General features: G+C 42.6%; 1 protein-coding gene across 3 annotated transcripts in view; it reads left to right on the top strand.

Moving 5' to 3' along the window:
- Positions 1-2,888: 2,888 nt before the first annotated feature.
- The window catches only part of LOC118396469 (receptor-type tyrosine-protein phosphatase zeta-like), a 71,601-nt gene continuing 55,503 nt past the window's right edge, over positions 2,889-18,986 (top strand). Inside the window, exon 1 of one of the 3 annotated variants that reach the window (XM_035790703.2) lies at positions 2,889-3,164. In XM_035790703.2, the coding sequence (XP_035646596.1) occupies positions 3,104-3,164 (61 nt within the window). In that variant the 5' untranslated portion in view covers positions 2,889-3,103. The remainder of the gene's footprint in view (positions 3,165-18,986) is intronic. The other 2 variants (XM_035790704.2, XM_035790705.2) reach the window with 2 other exon arrangements.

The raw sequence follows: 18,986 nt of genomic DNA, 5'->3' as shown, positions 1-18,986 counted from the left end.
CCCCTCATTTATTGCTAAATCCCCCATCATAGAAATATGGGAGCAGCCATCTGACTTATTTGTGTTTTATAGTGAATGGCATTCTGGAATTAGGGAGTTTTCATTTGTTAAACATGAACAAACATGGCTGCCATCTTAAAGAATTTAGCTCCTGTTAGCTTACCTGACACATCTCTTTTCTAAACAATATTACATTTCTCCCGTGTGCTCACCAGAGATGAGATACATTGGAAACAAGTCTAGCTGTTTTTTGTCAGGGCAACCTGTTATTTAGATTGGTTTATGGAATGAGTTTGGCTGTGTTCCGTGTGATGTTTGGATGATGAAGTTTGCATTTATCTTTTACAATAAAAGGTCAAATTGAGGAATAAAGTTGTGAAGACCTTTATTTCCCAGCAGTACAAAACAGTACAACGACTTTTTGAGCAGAATGAATTGAATTCATTGACCATCCTTATAAACCACTTAAATGTGAATGTACATTACTGTATTGTACATAGGCTGGTCATCTAGGTTTGTACCTGTAGACTTTCCATCGGCATAAAGAAAAAAAATGCACAATACCGCAATTGATTGAGTACATTGAGTACATCAAGTGGTTTGTGAAGATGTGATGGTGTGGCTCTGTTGGTAGAGCTGTTGGTAGACCATTACAAAAATGTATGCACTCACTACTTACTGTATGTTGATCTGGATAAGAGCATCTACTGAAATGTAAAAGCAATGAATAGACCATTTCAGTTTTCATGTAGAAATAAGTTGCATTTACAAAGTATTTCTAGAAACTGGAAAACATGTAAGCAAGTATTTTTTATATTGCACAGGTATTATCTGTTTAACCCTTTTGTAGACTGGTCATGGCTCACATCAACAGCATCCTCCAGGATACCCTAGACCCACTCCCATTTGCATATCGCCCCCAACAGCTGCTATCTGAGCAGCTAACCGATCGCTGCAGCTGCAGCTGTGCATAGTACATCTGTAAATAGGCCAGCCAATCTACCTACCTCATCCCCATACTGTTTGAATTTTATTTACTTTTCTGCTCTTTTGCACACCAGTATCTCTACTTGCACATCATCATCTGATCATTTATCACTCCAGTGTTAATCTGTTAAATTGTAATTATTCTCTCCTATGGCCTATTTATTGCCTACCTCATGCCTTTTGCACACACTGTATATAGACTTTCTTTTTTCTACTGTGTCATTGACTTGTTTATTGTGTTATTGGCTTGTTTATTGTTTACTCCATGTGTATCTCTGTGTTGTTGTCTGTGTCACACTGCTTTACTTTATCTTGGCCAGGTCGCAGTTGTAAATGAGAACGTGTTCTCTAATAGCCTACCTGGTTAAATAAAGGTGATTTTTTTTTTATGACGCAATCTCAATTGCACGCCACACTGCCCTTTCCTACCTGGACAAAATTAACACCTATGTGAGAATGTTGTTCATTGACTACAGCTCAGTGTTCAACACCATAGTGCCCATGAAGCTCATCACTAAGCTAAGGACCCTGGGACTAAACACCTTCCTCTGCAACTGGATCCTGGACTTCCTGACGGGCCGCCCTCAGGTGGTAAGGGTAGGTAACAACACGTCTGCCACGCTGATCCTCAACACTGGGGCCCCTCAGGGGTGTGTACTTATTCCCCTCCTGTACTCCCTGTTCACACACAACTGTGTGGCCAAACACGACTCCAAAACCATCATTAAGTTTGCTGATGACACAACAGTGGTAGGCCTGATCACGGACAATGTTGAGACAGACAATAGGGAGGAGGTCAGAGAACTGGCAGTGTGGTGCCAGGACAACAACCTCTCCCTCAATGTGAGCAAGACAAAGGAGCTGTTCGTGAACTACAGGAAAAGGCATCCTGACCGGTTGCATCACTGCCTGGTATGGCAACTGCTCGGCATCTGACCGCAAGGCGCTACAGAGGGTAGTGAGTACGGCCCAGTACATCACTGGGGCCAAGCTTCCTGCCATCCAGGACCTATATAATAGGCGGTGTCAGAGGAAAGCCCATAAAATTATCAGAGACTCCAGTCACCCAAGTCATAGACTGTTTTCCCTGCTACCGCACGGCAAGCGGTACCGGAGAGCCAAGTCTAGGACCTAAAGGCTCCTTAACAGCTTCTACCCCCAAGCCATAAGACTGCTGAACAATTAATCAAATGGCCACCGGACTATTTATGTTGACCCCCCATTTGTTCTGTACACTTCTGCTACTCCTGTTTATTATCTATGCATAGCCACTTCACCACTACCTACATGTACAAATGTCCTCAATTTACCTGTACCCTGCACACTGACCCGGTACCCCCTGTATATAGTCTCATAATTATTGTATTTATTGTGTTTGGTAAATATTTTCTTAACTCTTCTTGAACTGCACTGTTGGTTAAGGGCTTGTAAATAAGCATTTCACAGTAAGGTCTACACTTGTTGTACTCTTGGCGCATGTGACAAATAATGTTTTGATTTGTACAGATAATCAACAGCCTCAAGTTACAAATCCTGGTAAACGCTCAAACACAATAAAGTGGTGCACTCGGCCTTTACTAGTCCTGTATTAGCAGACTGATATAGACTTCTGTATGGGATATAGATATGGCCCTTGGCAATAAAAAACAATCCAGCATTGTTGCTGGCTATGCAAATAGACTAATGGTTTGTGTTAAAATAAAAATAAAATAAAACATATTCACAATAAAGTTACAAAACGACTGTTGCAACAGAGTTACATGGAATTATCACTATTTGTAATGAATTAATGAAATCAATAAATCAATGAACGCAGGCTATTTCCTTACAAAAAAGTCCTATCAACTCCGTTAAATGAAGCTCGTGCATTATGGTCTGTGGGAGGCGCACGCTTCTCATACACTTTCCCTCCTCGCGCTCACCGTTCATCTCCGAGTAGGAGACGAACAACCTCACCGGAGATACCGAAAAGAAAGGAGTGAGGATACACCGGGACCGGACAACACAACAACTCCCAGCATGAAACAAATGTGAAACCTTCACGGGACTATCTTTCCCAAGAAGCATACATTCGATTTTTTATTGTCTTCGTCGAGATTTGTGAGGTTGGTGAAATATGGAAACGGCTGTTTCAAGAGGCTTATTGCTCGTTCAGCTCTTGATCGTCTGTCAATTAGGTAAAAGAGCTTGAATTTCATTTCGTTTTTCTCACTGTTAATTATTATTATATCATTTTTGTACCGCCTTTTTTTTCACTTGATGGTTACTGTTGATTCTGTGAAGGTAGCCTACCTGTTTCTCTCCGAGAATGCAAATGCGCGTGAAGTTCAGGTTCAAATGAACTCGGTTCGCTTCACTAGCCTACTTTGTACACCTCAATTTTATGTTTCATGGATTATTTTGCTGATTTTATTTATAAACCTGAAGATAATAGTCGACCTTTCGGTCTATTTCAATTATATTCGAATGATTATGCACAAGCGGTGTGCGTCTTTGGAGAAGTAGGCTCTGTGTTTTTAAACATCATGTTGAAGTGCGGTTATAATGCAATGTAAGACTTGTCATAATCATGCAATACCCCTTTATAATGTCTTATTATCATCTCACATCTCATAAGGATCCTGACTAAATTCGAAAATACACAACGTATTGTAAGCCTTATGATTAAAAGACAGTCGTGTGCTTATAGATAATTGGCGTTAGCGATATTTGTTGTGCAAAAGAGCACCGAGGAACATCTAAAGTCTATCACTTTGGGGTAGCTACGCAAAGCTAGTTAAACATTCAACATTGTTTCTGTGTTGTGTATGAAGGGGCCAAGTGTAAAGAATCCCACCCGAATGTGCATTCCCATTCATCGGGTGTGTGGTATTTATTTGGTCCGTAAATATAACGTTAGTGGAGCTGTGAATCATGAACGTAAGTAAAACGCATTTTTTTGGGGGAAAGGGGGGCTAGTAGTGATTTGGTCGATAGGTGCTACTGAAATGAATGGTATGACAGTCTCAAGCTGCCTGGAAACTAGTGCTTCTGCTACCCCAGCAGAGCCATTAACCACCAGCGTTTTAGGGCTAATGTTTTGGGTTACATTCCACAACTGTATTTCTCTCCTGACATTCAACTAAGGCTATCCTGAAAAGTTGAAACAGATAGCCTTTGGTGACACTTTATTTGAAGCCTACGGTACTGTAGGTAGCCTATAAATAATGTGCTATTGATGTGTTATAAGTACGTTTAATTGCACATATTTTGATAGTTATCTTGTCATTTTGACCAAATTCAAATTGATCTATCAATGGGGTTGCTGTTACAACCACCGTTGGTTACAGGACAATACAGGCAAATGTTTGAATAAACTGATAATTTACATATCCCCACAGAACTTAGTGAAAGGAGGGTTTTCTTAATTCACTCAGTTGGTTGTAGCCGTTCAGCATCAATATGGCATACACGTACAGTGCAAAAGTGTCAAGGAGGAGACTGATATGCTTGGTTTAATCTTTTGGGTGAGGCATTAGACAAAGACTTGAAAAAAGCTTGCTAAAGCTAGTTTGCTTAAGAGCTAAAAGCCTTTTGTGACAGGCCTTGTGAACTGGGATATCAAATGTGTTGGTACATGCTGAATGCTTTACCACATGCACCCCAACACCACCACTCCCCTCTTCTTCTCCCTTCTTTTTGCCCCTTTCAGTAGAGTGCTTTAAATGACGCTTTGATGAAACGTGGAGGACAAAGGAAGCAGTCGTTTGTTGGGAAGGCAGCATAGGGATTGATGGCAGAAAAAAGACACAAAGTGAATGAATACAACGCAGACTCTGCACCATCTGTCTTCCCAATGTGGTGGGCTATAGATGGGGCATTTACACTGGGCATCATCCACAGTGCCCCGCTTTCTCTCGGATGAGGAAGTCTCTGTGCCTGTTGTTTTAGAGCAGGATGGTCGTGACTCGTGACAGATGGCAGTCATAGTTTGTCACTCAGTCATTCAGGTAGATGGTTGGTTGGTGGGGTTCCAGATTCCATACCCCTTTGCCTCTTGGAAGTCCACCTTAGAAGGGTGTGTCACAAGCTGTTGGTCCAATGCTTAATCCAGTTTCAGATGTGGCCTACTGGTATAATGAGGACAGTGTGCCAGTTCATAACTTCATGTTGCCCATGCAGCTGATATCACACCGAGGAACACAATAAACTACACTTGTAGAGTACACAGCTCAATAGTTTAGTTGCATAGAGTGTATTTGCATAATCTCAAATGACTGTGTGTGAGTCAAACATTGTCAACTTTAGTCTGAGTATGGCTGTTGTTAACTGTGCAAAATCACACTTATTACCAACAGTAATTGAAACTCAGCTTCCCAGCTCATTTGATACGAAGACAAAAAGCTTTTTCTCCATGCCACATCAACCTTGTTCTTTCTGCCCCTCTCTACTCGTTCTTCTCATTTCCTCTCCTACCGTCTCCCATTCTTCTTTCGCCTTCTCTCCCTCTTTCTCTGAGGAAGCTGCGGGACACCCTACCAGAGCAGCTTGGCACGCTGGTCCTCTTAGCCATCCAAGCAGGGTTGCTGGTAAAAAGCAGAGCAGATTTACAATCGGCGGCAGGAGGGGTATTTGATGACCAGATTAGTTGGTATTAGGCTCAACGGCATTCACTCAAGTTTGCACAGGGGCCACACTGAATTCTCTGAGTCGCCCCTCTCTCTCTCTCCGGCCATGGCTGAATAGGACTATGGTTACGTGGTGGTACAGACCAGCCAAGCCTCCATAGCGGAGCCCAGGACACTGGTTCTCCTCCATATCCTCCGTCTTCCCAAGGCCTCCCCCGTGAATTATGCTGTCAGAAGAGAGATTTGTTTTGTGTGGGTGGGGGAGAAGCTGGCAGAGGGCGACAGTGTTCGATGGTGTTCAGCGGTGCACAGCGACACAGCAAGGGGGGACCATTGTAAGCGTGACGCTAGATCGAGCACCAATTTGTCCCAGAGGCAGTGGTGGCGTGGAGCAGGAGGCTCTCACGCTGCGAGACTGGAGGGGATGTGTGAGAGCGCAGCGTGTTGCGACCGTCACAGGAGTGTCATGGCAATGCTCCGACGCTCTGGCTCCCAGGCTCCCCTTCTTGACACCTCAGCGATGCCCCCAAGCTAGGAGAGCGATGGAGTTGAGGCTTCAACCACACTTGTAATGTCATTAGTTTTGTCCATACCTTTTCCCCTTTTCATGCTCACTCTCACTGTCTTTATTCCAAACTTTCACATGCATTCTTCTCTTCTCCTTTTTGTCCCATATATTTGTTAAACTTTTTCTCTCCCTCATCGTCGTCAACCTAATTTTCTCTCTTATTTCTAATTTCTCTTCCTCTCATCATTTTTTCCATTCTCCTCTCACTCCTCCAATCTCACCCCCTGTTCGTCCTCTTCTTGTCTCCCTCCCACCATCTCTACCCACTACCTATTCTCCTTCTCCTCATTTGTCTCACAAACAACCAGGTTCTGCTGGTGTCTTCCTGGCGTTCTGCCAGCCGGGTCCTCGATGCCCACCACTGGCTGCTTAATGGATGACAGGGCAGATCCGGGTGGCCCGTCTTGCAACTGAAAGAGGGCTTCTCACACCGGGGCCATTGGGGAGAACAAGAGGAGCCCCGTAGAGTGGCTGGTAGAGAGCCATTGATTTCTCCCCCTCTTCTTCTCTTCAGCTGCCTGTTAGTGTGTGGTCTCTTAACTGTCCTGTATATCGATGGCTGTTGTCCTGACACTGAATGCAAATCCCCAAGTGACTAAGATAAAGGCCAGCTGGCTTGTGTGAACAACACTGTTGGTCAAGGTGTATTTTGCTCGGGGGGATTGGTGGTGTATCCCCCCTTTTCTTTTTTAATCTTCCTTTTAGTTCTAATTCTCAATGGGACACAAGTAATGGAATTTGTAAATGTGTTGGGACATGACTGCACATAACACTCCCCAAAAGGCCCATGCTCTTTTCATGTATATTAAAAATCAGTAAAGTACAAATGGAATGTAATTGCTTACAAGAGTAACATTTTGCAACAAAATTGAACTTGACATAGAATGCAGTCTAGGCACTGACAGAACTATTAAACATGTGTGTAGTATGACATGCCTGTGTAGTTACGCAAATAACAATAACTGGGACTTTGAACAACTTAAGAATCTTTTGGCAGTGCTAAGCCTAAGGCTGTACGGGCAGATATTTTACTCAAGCCAAGCTTCAAGTTGGTCAAGTTTTTGACTGTATTTCTTTGTAGGCCATGGCTGCAAATACAGAGTTTTCACCTTCACCCGCCCATTTGGAAATCAAATTAAATGTATTTATAAAGCCCTTTTTCCATCAGAAAATGTCACAAAGTGCTTTTACTATCACGTCTGCTCCCGCTCCCCCTCTCTGGTGCTCGAGGGCCAGGCTGCCCTTCATTACGCACACCTATTACCATCATTATGCGCAGCTGCGCAATATTTCTAGATGACCCCTTCTATATCTGCCTGCTCCTCAGTTTGTTCCCTGTGTCAGCATTGATGTTGTTATTTTCCCCCTGTCCCGACGCTGTTCCTGTTCTGTTTAATGTCCGTTGTTTATTAAATGTTCACTCCCTGTACTTGCTTCTCGTCTCCAGCGTCGATTCTCACAGAATGCTGACACCACTAAAGGAAGCATCAGGGAGTTTTTGGTTTGGTTGGTGATGTTGGGTCCGGGTGCCGTCGCCGATGGAACCAGGGGGTGCCTCAGCTAGCTCGTCGGGCTTCCATGCCGTAGCTGGCTCGAGAGGTCTCCTTGCCTCAGTTGGCTTGGCAGGCGCCCACCTCAGGTCATGCTTCAGCCGGTTCGTCAGGCTTTCACGCCTCAGCCGGATCATCAGGGTCCCACGCCTCAGCCGGCTCGCCAGGATCCCACTCCTCAGCCGGTTCTTTGGGCTTCTATGACTCAGCCAGCATTTCCAGCGCCCATGCCTCAGCCAGCCCGTTAGGCTTGCCCAGGTGGGACGCCAGGTGGCGCCCCTAGAAGGGGTGGTTACTGTCACGCCTGCTACCGGACCCCCTCTCTGGCACTCGAGGGTGCCAGGCTGCCCTTCATTACGCACACCTGTCACCATCATTATACGCAGCTGCACAATATTGGACTCACCTGGACTCCATTACTTTGTTGATTACCTCCTCTACAGTGGCAAGAAAAAGTATGTGGACCCTCTGGAATTACCTGGACTTATAAATTGGTCATCAAATTTGATCTTCATCTGAGTCACAACAACAGACAAACACAGTCTGCTTAAGATAATACCACAAAAAAAAAAAACGTTTTCATGTAGAGGTCGACCGGTTAATCGGCAAAACTGATTAATTAGGGCCGATTTCAAGTTTTCATAACAATCGGTAATCATAATTTTTGGACGCCGATTATATTGCAATCCACGAGGAGCCTGCGTGACAGGCTGACCACCTGTTATGTGAGTGCAGCAAGGAGCCAAGGTAAGTTGCTAGCTAGCATTAAACTTATCTTATAAAAAAACAATCAATCTTAACTTAAATCACTAGTTAACGACATATGGTTGATGATATTACTAGTTTAACTAGCTTGTCCTGCGTTGCATATAGTCAATGCAGTGCCTGTTAATTTATCATCGAATCACAGCCTACTTAGCAAAACGGGTGATGATTTAACAAAAGCACATTCGCGAAAAAATCATCATCGTTGCACCATTGTACCTAACCATAAACATCAATGCCTTTCTTAAAATCAATACACAAGTATATATTTTTAAACCTGCATATTCCGTTAAAAGAAATCCATGTTAGCAGGCAATATTAACTAGGGAAATTGTGTCACTTCTCTTGCATTCAGTGCAAGCAGAGTCAGGGTATATGCAGCAGTTTGGGCTGCCTGGCTCGTTGCGAACTGTGGGAAGACCATTTCTTCCTAACAAAAAAACGTAATTAATTTGCTAGGATTTTACATAATTATGACATAACATTGAAGGTTGTGCAATGTAACAGCAATATTTAGACTTAGGGTTGCCACCCGTTCGATAAAATACGTAACGGTTCCATATTACATTGAAAGAATAAACACAGCATAGATACTGTAGGCTGAGACAAGGGGGGTCGGGAGACACTGTTGCCCAGGCCGACGATACCCCCGGACAAGGGGGCAGGATATAACCCTACCCACTTTGCCAAAGTATACCCACCACACCACTAGAGGGATATCAACAGACCACCAACTTACTACCCTGAGACAAGGCTGAGTATAGGCCACGAAGATCTCCACCAACCACACAAACCAGAGGGGGCGAATGACCGGACAGGAAGATCACATCAATGACTCAACCCACTCAAGTCGACTATATCGAAAAAAGCCTTGCACGACGTGACGCACTCCTCCTAGGGATGGCATGGAAGAGCACTAGTCAGCCGTAATAGTTTCAGAGGCAGAGAATCCCAGTGGAGAGAAGGGAGCCGGCCAGGCAGAGACAGCAAAGGCGGTTTGTCACTCCAGTGCCTTGCCGTTCACCTTCGCATCCCTGGGCCAGACTACACTCAATCATAGGACCTACTGAAGAGAGTAGTCTTCAATAAAGACTTAAAGGTTGAGACAGAGTCTGCGTCTCTCACATGTATAGGCAGACCATACCATAAATTCTAAATTCTAGAGACAATAAGGAAGCCTGCGTCTTGTGACTAGTGTACGTGTAGGTATGTACGGCAGGACCAAATCGGAGAGATAGGTAGAAGCAACTCCATGTCATGATTTGTAGGTTAGCAGCAAAACATTGAAATCATCCCTAGCCTTAACAGGAAGCCAGTGTAGAGAGGCTAGCACTGAAGTAACATGATATGTTTTTTTGGGTTCTAGTCAAGATTATAGCAACCGTATTTAGCACTGAATGAAGTTGATTTAGTGCTTTATCCTGGTAGCGGGAAAGTAGAGCATTGCAGTAGTCTAATCTAGAAGTGACAAAAGCATGGTTGAGCTTTTCTGCATCATTTTTCGACAAAAAGTTTCCGATTTTTGTAATGTTACAAAGATGGGAAAAAAGCTGCCCTTGAAATATACTTTATATGTTCGTCAAAAGAGAGATCAGGGTCCAGAGTAACGCTGAGGTCCTTCACAGTTTTATTTGAGACGACTGTACAACCATCAATATGAATTGTCAGATCAAACAGCAGATATCTTTGTTTCTTGGAACCTGGAACTAGCATCTCTGTTTTGTCTGAGTTTAAAAGTAAAACATTTCCTGCCATCCACTTCCTTAGGTCTGAAACACATGCTTCCAGGGCAGGCAGTTTTGGGGCTTCACCATGTTTCATTGAAATGTACAGCTGTGTGTTGTCCGCATAGCAGTGAGTTGACATTGCATATCCGAATGGCATCACCAAGAGATAGAATATATAGTGAAAACAATAGTGGTCCTAAAATGGAACCTTGAGGACACCGAAACTTACAATGGATTTGTCAGAGAACAAACAGCTTTTTCTAACATTTTTGAGAGGAATGGGAGATTCAATATAGGTTCATATTTTTTATAAAAATGTCTTGGTCAAGGTTTGGCTTTTTCAGTAGAGGCTTTATTACTGCCATTTTTAGTGAGTTTGGTACATGTGAAGAGAGATACATGATTTAAAAACTTGAGTGTCTCCATTGATCCTAGGTCCTGTCCTGGCAGTTATGTCCAGACTCAGGACAACTGAAATATGCAGATTCAAAGAGGAGTCTGTAATTTGCTTTCTAATGATCATGATCTTTTTGTCGAAAATGTTCATGAACTCATCACTGCTTAAGTGAAGACCATCATCTCTTGAGGAATGCTGCTTTTTAGTTAGCTTTGTGACAGTATCACATTTTGGATCGTTTTTATTCTCCTCAATTAGGTTGGAAAAGTAGGCTGATCGAGCAGCAGTGAGGGCGCTTCAATATTGCACAGTACTGTCTTTCCAAGCTAGTCGGAAGAGTTCCATTTTGGTCTAGCTCCATTTTTGTTCCAATTTTCTGGAAGTTTGCATTCAGGGCTCGGGTATTATCTGTATACAAGGGAGCTACACCGAACAAAAATATAAACAGAACATTTTAATGTTTTTTTCCATGCACTCAAAAAGCTAATTTCTCTCACATTTTGTGCAACCATTTGTTTACATCCCTGTTAGTGAGCCTTTCTCCTTTGCCAAGATAATCCTTCCACCTGGCAGGTATGGCACATCAAGAAGCTGATTAAACAGCATAATCATTACACAGAATCACCTTGAGCTGGGGACAATAAAAAGGCCACTCTTTCCATGTGAATATTGGAAGTCACCAAAAATGTGAATATATATTAATTGGAATTCAGGAACTCAGTGATGTACACTGTATATGGCCCAGGAGGCCTGTAAAACAGTAGCTATAAAAGGTGATTGAGTAGACTGCATAGATTTAATGACAAGATGCTCAAAATACAAAATCGCAGTCATCTGCTATGTCGCTGCGCACCGCTGAACACCGTCACCCTCATCGCAAATGCTAAAAACACCTCTGCCTTTGCGGGATGCTCAGAGTATATGGTCACTAATGTATCCAAGAGAGGCCTCATTTAACAGAGTAAATTCATCAGGCTTCAGCCATGTTTCAGTCAGGTCAATCACATCAAGGTTATGATCAGCGATTAGTTAATTGACTATGACTGTCTTGGAAGTGAGGGATCTAACATTAAGTAGTTATATTTCCAGATGTAAGATATTATCACAATCTCTTTCAATAATGACAGGATTGGAGGTCTTTATTCCAGTGAGATTGCTAAGGCAAACACCGCCATGTTTAGTTTTGCCCGACCTAGATCGAGGCACAGTCATGGTCTCAATGGGGAAAGCTGAGCTGACTATACTGACTATGCTAGTGGCAGACCCCACTAAGCTGGCAGGCATGCACCGTATTTCATTGTGGAGCTAGAGGAGTTAGAGCCTCTTTCTCAAAAACCTCTTTCTCAAAGCTACGGATCTGGATCACGTTCTGCGCATGTGTAATTTTATGCACAAATTTTTTCTACGTACCGGATCTTAATTTAATTTCTGTTGCAGGAGAACTTTCCTGCAATGCATGACATGTCAAAATTGTTGTGTTTTTGAAGTTTAAAAAGGCTTTTGAAAGTTTGTAATCTCCACTTTGAAATTTCAGACTTGATTTTCCCTTAAAATGTATTAACCCCTACAAAAATGTCCATTAATTATAATGCACATAATAATTCACATTTCCTGTTTCTGTAGGATTATTTTCCTGCTGTAGCATATGGTCTCATATTAAGATCCTACATCTGTAGCTGCTACTCACACTCCACCTCCCTTCATATTCCTCTCTTTACTCATGATGATGTAGCCCGTCTCTGCCTCATATTGCTGCCTCATATTTACGAACAGCTGAAATTAAAACCCTGCAGCGAGTTGAACGAACATTCAAAGCCATTTTGAAGGCTATAACCTCTCTATTGTAATGGATATTGCAGTTGCACAAGCAGGACACAGTCCCTACACATTATATTGGAGTAAAAAGCTATCTGCGCTTTGTGTGATGATGTAGGCTAATCTTTGTAGTTGCTGCCATATCATAGCCACTAGTCAGAGTTGCTGAAAAAAAACAGTACTACTTTGACTGCCTGTCTGCCTCCTGTTTTGTGTACAACATGTACAGTTGAAGTCGGAAGTTTACATACACTTAGGTTGGAGTAATTAAAACTTGTTTTTCAACCACTCTACAAATTTTTGTTTACAAACTATAGTTTTGGCAAGTCGGTTAGGACATCTACTTTGTGCATGACACAAGTAATGTTTCCAAAAATTGTTTACAGGCAGATTATTTCACTTATAATTCACTGTATCACAATTTCAGTGGGTCAGATGTTGACTGTGCCTTTAAACAGCTTGGAAAATCCAAGAAAATAATATCATAGATTTAGAAGCTTCTGATAGGCTAATTGACATAATTTGAGTTAATTGGAGGTGTACCTGTAGATGTATTTCAAGGCCTACCTTTAAACTCAGTGCCTCTTTGCTTGACATCATGGGAAAATCAAAAGTAATCAGCCAAGACCTCAGTAAACAAATTGTAGACCTCCACAAGTCTGGTTCATCCTTGGGAGCAATTGTCAAACACCTGAAGGTACCATGTTCATCTGTACAAGCAATAGTATGCAAGTATTAACACCATGGGACCATGCAGCCGTCATACCGCTCAGGAAGGAGACTCATTCTGTTTCCTAGAGATGAACATACTTTGGTGCGAAAAGTGCAAATCAATCCCAGAACCACAGCAAAGGAACTTGTGAAGATGCTGGAGGAAACAGGTACAAAAGTATCTATATCCACAGTAAATCAAGTCCTATATCGACATAACCTGAAAGGCCGCTCAGCAAGGAAGAAGCCACTGCTCCAAAACCGCCATAAAAAAAGACTATGGTTTGCAACTGCACATGGGGACAAAGATCGGGCTTTTTGGAGAAATGTCCTCTGGTTTGATGAAACAAAAATGGAACTGTTTGGCCATAATGACCATTGTTATGTTTGGATGAAAAAGGGGGAGGCTTGCAAGCCGAAGAACACAATCCCAATCGTGAAGCACGGGAGTGGCAGCATCATTTTGTGGGGGTGCTTTGCTGCAGGAGGGACTTCACAAAATAGATGGCATCATGAGGTAGGAAAATTATGTGGACATACTGAAGCAACATCTCAAGACATCAGTCAGGAAGTTAAAGCTTGGTCGCAAATGGGTCTTCCAAATGGACAATGACCCCAAGCATACTTTCAAAGTTGTGGCAAAATGGCTTAAGGACAACAAAGTCAAGGTATTGGAGTGGCCATCACAAACCCTGACCTCAATCCAATAGAAAATGTGTGGGCAGAGCTGAAAAAGTGTGTGCGAGCAAGGAGGCCTACAAACCTGACTCAGTTACGCCAGCTTTGTCAGGAGGAATGGGCCAAAATTCACCCAACCTATTGTGGTCACGATCGTTGAATGAGGAGGACCAAAGCGCAGCGTGGTGAGCATACATATTCCTTTATTTCGGATGACGCTGGCAAAAAACAATGACCGTGACGCCTAAGGGCTATAATGCTACAAACAAAGACAACTTCCCACACCCACAGGTGGGAAGAAGGGTGCCTAAGTATGGTTCCCAATCAGAGACGACGATAGAAATCTGTCCCTGATTGAGAACCATACCCGGCCAAACACAAAGAAATAGAAAACATAGAACACAAAACATAGAATGCCCACCCCAACTCACGCCCTGACCAAAACAAAATAGAGACATAAAAAGGATCTCTAAGGTCAGGGTGTGACATGTGGGAAGCTTGTGGAAGGCTACCCGAAATGTTTGACCCAAGTTAAACCATTTAAATGCAATGCTACCAAATACTAATTGAGTGTATGTAAACTTCTGACCCATTGGGAATGTGATGAAAGAAATATAAGCTTAAATAAATCTTTCTCTTTACTATTATTCTGACATTTCACATTCTGAAAATGAAGTGGTGATCCTAACTGACCCAGGACAGTGAATTTTTATAGGATTAAATGTCAGGAATTGTGTAAAACTAAATGTATTTGGCTTAGGTGTATGTAAACTTCCAACTTCAACTGTATCCTATTCTGTACCGCACCATGATTCCCAAATGTCCTGATTGGCAGACTAGCCAGGTCTTTGGTGGAGGGTGGCAGCTGGCCCCAGCTGGTGGTGGACACATGGCAGCGGGTGGCCAATACTAATGCTCCCGTCAGGGGTCCGGAACCATGTCCGGGTACATCTGGAGAGGCCAATCTGTGATGCTGGCCCGTATCGAAGGAGGTTAATGACAGACATGTCATGCCCATTGAAATAGAACTTTCATCCTCTGTGACAGAAATGTATTGGTGATGAATGATACCACTCAAAAGTAGGCCATCAGTGGAACCTCAGAAAGCTTACTGATAAATCAACCCAGAAAATAAGAGACTATCGGAGACAAAAAGTTGGTTGTCTGCACTAGAGGTCTTCACAGATCCACCTGTACCCGGGTGCCTGAGACCCGATCCGGGACCCGAGCGGGTACTTTCACAGGTCTGGGGTCAGATCCGATATAATTGTCACTGGTTTTCGGGTATGTGTAATTATAACTGACTAGTCCGGAAGGACCCGTACAGATCCGCGAGACATTTTTGGGATTTATGCTGCTGCTCTTGCTTTTCACGAGCATTGCGCGTGGCAAGTGTAGCGTGTTGTTGTTGTTGGCTAATTATAAGTCATCAAAGTGGCAATAGGCTACTGTCATAAAGCCTCTGTGCAAAAGTTAGTAGTTATCTATTCAATGGAAGATGGAATTAAAATGACGGAATTAAAAGTTACAGGAGGATAGGCTACAACGACTAAGAGCCAACAGATAGGCTGCTACTTAATATTCTGAATGGAGTTGTTGTAACTGTATTTGTAACTATAGTAGAGGTCAACCGATTATGATTTTTCAACACCGATACCGATTATTGGAGGACAAAAAAAGACTGATACCGATTAATCGGCCGATTAAAAAAAATGTATTTGTAATAATGACAATTACAACAATACTGAATGAACACTTATTTTAACTTAATATAATACATCAATAAAATCAATTTAGCCTCAAATAAATAATGAAACATGTTAAATTTAGTTTAAATAATGCAAAAACAAAGTGTTGGAGAAGAAAGTAAAAGTCCAATATGTGCCATGTAAGACAGCTAACGTTTAAGTTCCTTGCTCAGAACATGAGAACATATGAAAGCTGGTGGTTCCTTTTAACATGAGTCTTCAATATTCCCAGGTAAGAAGTTTTAGGTTATTATAGGAATTATAGGACTATTTCTCTCTATATCATTTGTATTTCATATACCTTTGACTATTGGATGTTCTTATAGGCACTTTAGTATTGCCAGTGTAACAGTATAGCTTCTATACCACTCCTCACTTCTACCTGGGCTCGAGCCAGGAACACAACGACAACAGCCACCCTTGAAGCAGCGTTACCCATTCCATGTCTCAGAGCGAGTGACGTATGAAACGCTATTAGCGCGCACCCCGCTAACTAGCTAGCCATTTCACATCACATCGTTACACCAGCCTAATCTCGGGAGTTGATAGGCTTGAAGTCATAAACAGCAGAGCTGCTGGCAAAACGCACGAAAGTGCTGTTTGAATGAATGCTTATGAGCCTGCTGGTGCCTACCATCGCTCAGTCAGACTGCTCTATCAAATCATAGACTTAATTATAACATAATAACACACAGAAATTCGAGCCCTAGTTCATTAATATGGTCGAATCCGGAAACGTATAATCTCGAAAACAAGACGTTTATTCTTTCAGTGAAATACGGAACCGTTCCGTATTTTATCTAACGGGTGGCATCCATCAGTCTAAATATTCCTGTTACATTGCAAAACCTTCAATGTTATGTCATAATTATGTAAAATTCTTGCAAATTAGTTTGCAATGAGCCAGGCGGCCCAAACTGTTGCATATACCCTGACTCTGCGTGCAATGAACGCAAGAGAAGTGACACAATTTCACCTGGTTAATATTGCCTGCTAACCTCGTTTTATTTTAGCTAAATATGCAGGTTTAAAAATATATACTTCTGTGTATTGATTTTAAGAAAGGCATTGGAGCAACGACAGTCCTTTTTCGCGAATGCGCACTGCATCGATTATATGCAACGCAGGACACGCTAGATAAACTAGTAATATCATCAACCATGAGTAGTTATAACTAGTGATTATGATTGATTAAGTTTAACACTAGCTAGCAACTTACCGTGGCTTCTTACTGCATTCGTGTAACAGGGCTCCTCGTGAGGCAGGTGGTTAGAGCGTTGGACTAGTTAACCATAAGGTTGCAAGATTGAATCCCTGAGCTGACAAGGTAAAAGTCTGTCATTCTGCCCCTGAACAAGGCAGTCAACCCACCGTTCCTAGGCCGTCATTAAAAATAAAAATGTGTTCTTAACTGACTTGCCTAGTTAAATAAAGATTAAACAAAGGTGTAAAAAAATAAAATACCGATATCCGATTGTTATGAAAACTTGAAATCGGCCCCAATTAATCGGCCATTCCGATTAATCGGTCAACCTCTAAACTGTAGGCAGTGCTTGACTTGGGCAGGAGCTTGTCGGAGCTGAGTACCTGCACCTCAAATGTTCTACTGCTTGAGCTCCTGTTCCTCTTTAGCTCAAAAGTATTGTGGAGCTCCTGAATCTAAATATAAACAGTACCAGCACCCAAAATGAGTACAGGCACCTATTTCAGTCCTTGTCAAGCACTGACTGTTGGATGTGAAAGCGCATGCACTGCAGCCTCAATTAGCCTAGCTAGGTTAAGTTAGCTAGCTTAACTAGCTTCTCACGATTTGATGCAATCAAGACAGGTACTATGTAATCACAGTTAACGTATCTCTCAAAATGGCTACAGACGTACATCCCCCAAGCCACCATGGTAATACTGGGTGATTGTTAATGAGTTGGTAATTTTACTCACTCTGACCTTGATGGATGGTCAAGGGACAGCCACAGTGGATTAATCTACATGAAAAGCAATTAGTGCGTAGGCTAACCCCTAAGCCCTGCTTTGTGGTTCCTACTGAGCTCCAGGTTGGTGGTTTATGATATTGTGTCATCTTATTTCTGTGACCCCGCTAACAATGAAACATGTGGGAGGACTTTTGTTCCTTAGAGATGTTCCAATACAAGAATCCTTGAGCTTTTATGACTTAAAAATAAAATGTTACTTGCTCATAAAGACGGATATTGCACGAAGACTAAAGGATAACTCAGTACTGAGAAATATGGTTGTGTTGGAGGCCAGAGAGAGTGTTCAGAGAGATTAAAGGGAATGAGTTGGCCCAGAGCTTGGAGCAAGCAGCATGTTGTAGCCCTGCGATATCCTCTCTGGTCTGTTGGTCATCTGTGTCGGTCCATGTTTCCACCATCAGGGTACAAGGAGAATAGGTGTTTCTGGGAAGTAGAGCACAGTCACGCTCGGATGAGGCTGACTGCGTCCGGCTGTGCAACCTCTTGTGTCCAGCATGTTCAGGGGAAGGCAGGGAACTCAATGGGAGTGCTGTAATTTCCCTTCAAAGCCTTTGTGTCAGTTGTCAGTATCTTCCATTGTCACTTACAATAACACAACTCAGAGATGGAGACATTCATTGCTCTTAGTGAGAGCATTTATTTGAACTTTTATTTCTGGTATTTCTTTGAGAGCATTTATATTGTCCTAATTGCATCATAGTTTTAGCAATCACAATTCATCCTATGATCAGGTGCTTCCTTGAACTTACCCATAAAATGTTTTTCTCCTTCCCTCCCATAAAGAAATCCAATCTGCTTATCAGAAATACCATGAAAGCAAGCAGCGGAGTCCTCCTACACTCATTCACAAACCCTCCAAGCCACCCACACCCCCGGGACAATGTGGAGACAATGTTGGCCCGAAAATGCACCCATCCGGCTCAGATGTGGTTTAGTTGCTCTTCTTCTATTTCTGTTGTTGTTCAGGCTCCATGTGTCCAATTAGATTAGATCTATGTCTAGACGAGCCCATGCCAAAATAGCCTCACCAGGCTCCATGATCAGAACAAATCCTTTATGCATTTTGAAATCTGGTTAAAACGATTTGCCACAGTTGCCGAAAGTATCTCTTCTGTGGAATAGGACTTTTTATCTCTGCCATTGGTCCCGGTGGAATTGGGAAGACAGTTTCTGTCTTGTCAACTGCATTTTATAGAGGCAATTGTGTGTGTGTGTGTGTGTGTGTGTGTGTGTGTGTGTGTGTGTGTGTGTGTGTGTGTGTGTGTGTGTGTGTGTGTGTGTGTGTGTGTGTGTGTGTGTGTGTGTGTGTGTGTGTGTGTGTGTGTGTGTGTGTGTGTGTGTGTGTGTGTGTGTGTGTGTGTTTGTGTGTTGGCGAAGCATATTTAATTTCATTGAACATCAATGCCGTCCCCCCCTCAGAAAATGTACTTAGCTGTATGCTT

The sequence above is a fragment of the Oncorhynchus keta genome, chromosome 17 (assembly GCF_023373465.1).
Source record: "Oncorhynchus keta strain PuntledgeMale-10-30-2019 chromosome 17, Oket_V2, whole genome shotgun sequence".
NCBI lineage: Eukaryota > Metazoa > Chordata > Actinopteri > Salmoniformes > Salmonidae > Oncorhynchus > Oncorhynchus keta.
The sequence above is the reverse complement of the archived record's forward strand: the minus strand, read 5'-3'. Positions and strand labels throughout refer to the sequence as shown.